The sequence below is a fragment of the Triticum aestivum genome, chromosome 1B (assembly GCF_018294505.1).
Source record: "Triticum aestivum cultivar Chinese Spring chromosome 1B, IWGSC CS RefSeq v2.1, whole genome shotgun sequence".
Lineage (NCBI taxonomy): Eukaryota > Viridiplantae > Streptophyta > Magnoliopsida > Poales > Poaceae > Triticum > Triticum aestivum.
The window spans coordinates 604611160-604617582 of record NC_057795.1 but is presented as its reverse complement, the minus strand read 5'-3'; the positions used below and the strand labels follow the sequence as shown (position 1 = coordinate 604617582).

At 51.3% G+C, this 6423-nt stretch overlaps 1 protein-coding gene across 1 annotated transcript; it reads left to right on the top strand.

The window, feature by feature from the left end:
* The first annotated feature begins 5482 nt into the window (after positions 1-5482).
* LOC123096848 (nuclear transcription factor Y subunit C-3-like) lies at positions 5483-6423 on the top strand. The gene has a single exon (XM_044518626.1). It carries the CDS (start codon positions 5786-5788, stop codon positions 6200-6202), a length of 417 nt encoding a protein of 138 aa, XP_044374561.1. The 5' UTR covers positions 5483-5785; the 3' UTR covers positions 6203-6423.

Here is a 6423-nt window from a genome sequence, read left to right as displayed (position 1 = left end):
GGCTTGAGGGTGCTTCTTCGTGCATCCTTCGTATTGTCTTGGACCTTTGCGGTGAACTGATGTCAGGGTATGCGCCTTGGGTTCTCCTGGTTAGGTTGGGGTAGCGAATTATGTCGTGCGTGCCCTTTGTCGGGGTGGTCGAGTTTGTATTTCTCGATGGCCAGGATTTGGTCCATCTGTCCATGAGCAAATCTTAGTCAGCTTTAAGCTGCTGTTGCTTCCTTCTCAGGCTCCTCGCAGTGGCAATAAGCCTGCGCTTGAAGCGTTCCTGCTCCATGGGGTTCTCAAGCACGCCTAACTCGTCATTGTCGAGGCTAATCTTGTCTTCAGAAGGGGGCATGTAGTTGTCCTCCTCCGGATACCCGTTCGTCGCCTGCTCATCTGGGCTGTCCTGCCCATCTTCCTGCTCGGGCTGCTCGAAGGCGGGCTGATCGGGGTTGTATTCATCTTCGGCACCGTCCGGATTGTTTTCGTCTCCGGTGCCGGTACTGCTGTGGCGGGGCTTGGAGCGGCGCTGGCGACGGCCATGCTTTGTTTTTCTCCCTGAGGGGTTATCCTCCATTGCCTCATCGCCATTCATTTCTTTCTGAGTGTCCACCATATATATATCATATCAGGAGGTGGTTGTCCACTGCCCTTTGAGCGGTGGTTCCTGTTCTTCTCCTACATCGTCGTCCAAACCGTCGATGTCTTCGGAGTCGAAGTCAAGCACGTCGGTCAAATCATCGACCGTGGCTATGAAGTGGGTGGTGGGTGGGCAACGAATTCCTTCGTCGCTAGCTTCCCACTCGAGCCGGACATAGTTCGGCCGAGAGCCTCCTGACAAAGAGAAAGACTTTAATGAATTCAGCATGTCGCCAAAGGGCGAGTGCTGGAAGACATCCGCAGCGGTAAACTCCATTACCGGAGCCCAACCAGGCTCAGAGGGCTCGGGAGCGCGCGGACTGAAACCTTCACCCGTATACGAGTCCGGGGGTCTGGAATCACAGGCGTACCTAGAGGTGAAGCCTGGGTTCGGCTCTACCACTAATGAGTGTGCGGCTTGTGGGGCGGGGTCCATCCACCCGTCCTTGGGCCACGCAGTCTGCTCCAGATTTAGGTCCGGTGCTACTACGGGGGTGATATCCCGAGTATTGTCTGACAGCAGGTCTAGGCCGCGCTCATCGTGACTGTCTGGCACTCCTGGCACAGGCCAGATTCCGTCGAAGATCAAGTCTCCGCGAATATCGGTCGTGTAGTTCAGGTTTCCGAACCCGACCTGGTGGCCGGGGGCATAGCTGTCGCTCTGCTCCAGATGGCCAAGCGAATTGGCCCGCAGTGCGAAGCCGCCAAACACAAAGATCTGTCCGGGGAGAAAAGTCTCGCCCTGGACCGTGTTGTTGACGATTGAAGGCGCCATCAAGCCTCGAAGCGATGACACAGAGGAACTCTCAATGAAAGCACCAATGTCGGTGTCAAAACCGGCGGATCTCGGGTAGGGGGTCCCGATTTGTGCGTCTTAGGCTGATGGTAACAGGAAGCAAGGGACACAATGTTTACCCAGGTTCGGGCCCTCTCAATGGAGGTAAAACCCTACTTCCTGCTTGATTAATATTGAAGATATGAGTAGTACAAGAGTAGATCTACCACGAGATCGTAGAGGCTAAACCCTAGAAGCTAGCCTATGATGGTATGATTGTAATTGTGATCGGCCTTCTAAGGACCATCCTCTCCGGTTTATATAGACACCGGAGAGGGCTAGGGTTTACATGGAGTCGGTTACAAGGAAGGAAATATAATATCCGGATCGCCAAGCTTGTCTTCCACGCAAAGGAGAGTCTCATCCGGACACGGGACGGAGTCTTGAGTCTTGTATCTTCACGCTCCAATAGTCCGGACAATGTGTATAGTCCGGCTGTCCGGATACCCCCTAATCCAGGACTCCCTCACACGTCAGTAGAACAGGTCTCATGAATGTGGTCATGTAATGTTGGTCCGGGCCGCTTCATCCAACAATACCGCCAAATCAAAGTAAGACATTGGTGGTAAGCAGTATAACTATTATCGCCCACAACTCTTTGTGTTCTACTTGTGCATATCATCTACGCTTAGATCTGGCTCTGATACCACTATTGGTGAAGGTAGCATGCAATTTCAAAAAAAATTCTACGCTCAGGCAAGATCTATCTAGGAGATGCATAGCAACGAGAGGGGGAGAGTGTGTCCACGTACCCTCGTTGACCAAAAGCGGAAGCATTATGTTAACGCGGTTGATGTAGTCAAACGTCTTCATGATCCAACCGATCTAGCACCGAACGTACGGCACCTTCGAGTTCAACACACGTTCAGCTCGATGACGTCCCTTGAACTCTTGATCCAGCAGAGGGTCGAGGGAGAGTTTTGTCAGCACGACGGCGTGATGATGCTGTTGGTGATGTGATCCGTGCAGGGCTTCGCCTAAGCACTACGATGATACTATCGGAGGAGTAAACGGTGGAGGGGGGCACCACACACGGCTAAGACAATGTTGTGCCTTTGGAGTGCCCCCCTGCCCCCGCATATAAAGGTGGGGGAGGAGGCCGGCGGCCAGGGGGCGCGCCATGGAGAGGGAAGTCCTACTAGGACTCCAAACCTAGTAGGATCCTCCCCCCCCCCCACCTTTTCCTTTTTTGGGGAGTAGCAAAGGAGGAAAGGAGATGGAGTAGGAGAAGGAAAGGGGGGCGCCGCCCCCATGCCTTGTCCAATTCGGATTGGCAAGGGGGGCACACCACCTCCGATGGCCGGTGCCTCCTCTCTCCACTAAGGCCCATGTAGGGCCAACAATATCCCGGGGGGTTCCGATAACCTCCCAGTACTCCGAAATTTATTCGAAACTTCCCGAAACCACTTCGGTGTTCGAATGTAACCTTCCAACATATCAATCTTTACCTCTCAACCATTTCGAGACTCCTCGTCATGTTTGTGATCTCATCCGGGACTCCGAACAAACTTTGGTCACCAAAACACATAACTCATAATACAAATCATCATCGAACGTTAAGCGTGCGGACCCTACTGGTTCGAGAACTATGTAGACATGATCGAGACACATCTCCGATCAATAACCAACAGCGGAACCTGGATGCTCATATTGGTTCCTACATATTCTATGAAGATCTTTATCGGTTAAACCGCATAACAACATACGTTGTTCCCTTTGTCATCGGTATGTTACTTGCCCGAGATTCGATCATCGGTATCTTCATACCTATTTCAATCTCGTTACCGACAAGTCTCTTTACTCGTTCTGTAATGCATCATCCCGTAACTAACTCATTAATCACATTGCTTGCAAGGCATATAGTGATGAGCATTACCGAGAGGGCCCAGAGATACATCTCCAATACACAAAGTGACAAATCCTAATCTTGATCTGTGTCAACCCAACAAACACCTTCGGAGACACCTGTAGAGCATCTTTATAATCACCCAGTTACGTTGTGACGTTTGATAGCACACAAGGTGTTCTTCCGGTATTCGGGAGTTGCATAATCTTATAGTCAGAGGAACATGTATAAGTCATGAAGAAAGCAATAGCAATTAAACTTAACGATCATTATGCTAAGCTAACGGATGGGTCTTGGCCATAACATCATTCTCTAATGATGTGATCTTGTTCATCAAATGACAAACATGTCTATGGTCAGGAAACATAACCATCTTTGATTAACGAGCTAGTCAAGTAGAGGCATACTAGGGACACTTTTTTGTTTATGTATTCACACATGTACCAAGTTTTCGGTTAATACAATTCTAGCATGAATAATAAACATTTATCATGATATAAGGAAATATAAATAACAACTTTATTATTGCCTCTAGGGCATATTTCCTTCAGCGGCGACCGTGCACGGGAGTTGGATTCCTTCGAACAGATCTGGGTGAAAACTTGATTTCGGCCAAGGCCGGCGGTGGCGGCGCTATCTACATCGTTCCCTTCTTGAAGGCATCGCCGTGGAGAAGTTCAAGGCCACTCTCTGCTACCTCCGAGGGAAACCCTAGATCGGACGATCGGATGACAACGGTGCTCTGGTGCCGTTCCCCCCTTGGGGGCGTCATTTACGATCGGATGACAGTGGCGCTCTGGTGTCGTTCCCCCCTTGGGGGCGTCATTCTTGGAGGTACACACATGATCGAGAGACCAGAGGACGAATTATGTGGTGGAGCGGTGCGTCGTTTCACTCATTGATGGCGGCGGGTCTCGGCGGCATGGCGTCGTGGTGATTCGGTGTTCGATACGCGGAGATGGACTCGCGCAGGAGGGTGACGCGGTCTGGCGTCGTGGTGACGTCGACGACATCTAGACCAGGCAAGGTTGATGCAGCAGTACAGCTCTGAAGATGGATTGATGTCAGGTGGCTGCGGCAGCCTCATACCCGGCAGGCATCCTGGTTGAGGAGTGCGCCGGACCGGTGGGTGACCGATACCCGGTAGGCGTCCTGGATGGGACCTCAGGTCTTAGATGTTAGGTTTGGCTACGAGGTATGTTTGATATTAGGCCTAGACTATCAGCATCCCTTCATCAATTGGATAGGAGTAGCGACAGATGTTGCCTAGACGGTGGCTTTAGTCTTACTCTTTTATCACTTTGTAAGGTCTTGTGTGAACAATTAATAAAATGGTTGCATGCATCGTCCAGATGCAGAGGCCAGGGGTCCTCTTCCATTTTTTAAAAAAAATCCAAGTTAAAGATATGTACATCTCATTTTTGTACTCTAAAAACTAATGCAGAATCGCTCCCTTCCCAAATTTTAAAAACTAGCAAAATTTTGCTTAGAAAAAGTTCTGGAAACTAGAACTATCGAAAAATGATAAACAAGGAGAAAGTCAACCTTATGTGCTGTGATGTGGTGTGTGTTGCCGATTTTGTGCCCGTAGAGCCAACATCCAAAGAATGGGCATGGTGTACATAGTCCCCTAAAATTCCTACCTTTACTCAAATTTCCTCATTTAATTGATGTATATTGGTCTATATACGTGAATTACACATGGTATTTAAGATGTTTGCCAAAAAAATGGATGTACACTCAGTGGCGGAGACAAGGGGACTAAAACAGTGTATTTTAATGGACTAGCCCTCCCAGCGAGGTTTAGCAAGGTTTGGCCCTCCCCATTAGATTTTCCTGGCTCCGCTACTGTGTACACTTGTACCCAAATCCCAGTGTAACTCAGGCCATGGCGCCAACTGGCACATGTAACGTGTTTGTTTGCCCATATATTTGGTCAATGTTGCACATATATAATGTATTTGTTTGTATACCTTGTACTGCGAATAACAGAATATGCCATACAAAACACTATACCAGAATATATACACTACCAGCTAAAACTACGCTTTACACCGGCGCTTACGTAGTACGACAAGGACGCCTTCCAAATTACACAGGTGCACTCACGCAACGCAAGCACAAGGCTGCAAGCAACAAACCTCCAACGAAAGCTACACCTCATTTCTCTACTCGCATTCGTACACCATCTCGATCTCAACCACCGTCTCCCACGTCTTCCATGGATTTGTTTACGCGATCTCTACGATCGCTGTCGAAGCTGCCGGCCCCGGCCACCTCCGGTTGCGGGCCGGCCATGGACAGCAGCCGCCACGACCACGCGCTCCCTTCCTTGTTCGCGGGTCAAACGGCATGCGTATATAAGATCCCGTCCATGGCCGCGGTCGATTGGAGGTTGCACCGTTCATTTGTTAGAGCTTAGCTAGCTAGCAGCAGCCTTGCACGGCGGCGAGAGGATTAGACCGGCGGCGATCGAGCGGATGAGGATTTCGAGGCCGTACTCGGGGGTGTCCAGAAGCGGGGCGACGGCGAGGACGGGGCCGCACGCGCTGCCGCTGGCGCGGATCAAGAAGATCATGAAGCGGTCCGCGGGGGACGGCAGCGGCGGCGACGGCGCCGGGGCGAGGATGATCTCGGGCGAGGCGCCCGTGGTGTTCTCCAGGGCGTGCGAGCTGTTCGTCGCCGAGCTGACGCAGGCCGCCTGGGCCGCCACGCTCGAGGGCCGGCGCCGGACCGTGCACGCCGAGGACGTCGCCGCCGCCGTCAGGGACACCGACCTCTTCGACTTCCTCGTCGACGTCGTCAAGCCCAGGCTAGGTGACGATGGCGTCGATGCCGCGGACGGCGAAGGCCGGGTCGCGCCGGGCGCCGGTGTCCACGGGGGCGCGCTCGACTAGAAACTTGTCAATGCATGCATCCGGATCCATGCATGCACGGTCGTTGTGGTTAATATGGAATCAAACTGTACGGCGATTAATTGCACTAATTTCGTTCATGTTGTTTTTACTTGCTACTGCTGCCGCCAATTCAAACCGAATGACTCGCCGGTGCAACTAGCACGATTTAATTACCTTGTACACACAAGCATTCGAGCAGTATATGTCTACCTTTGTCAGTC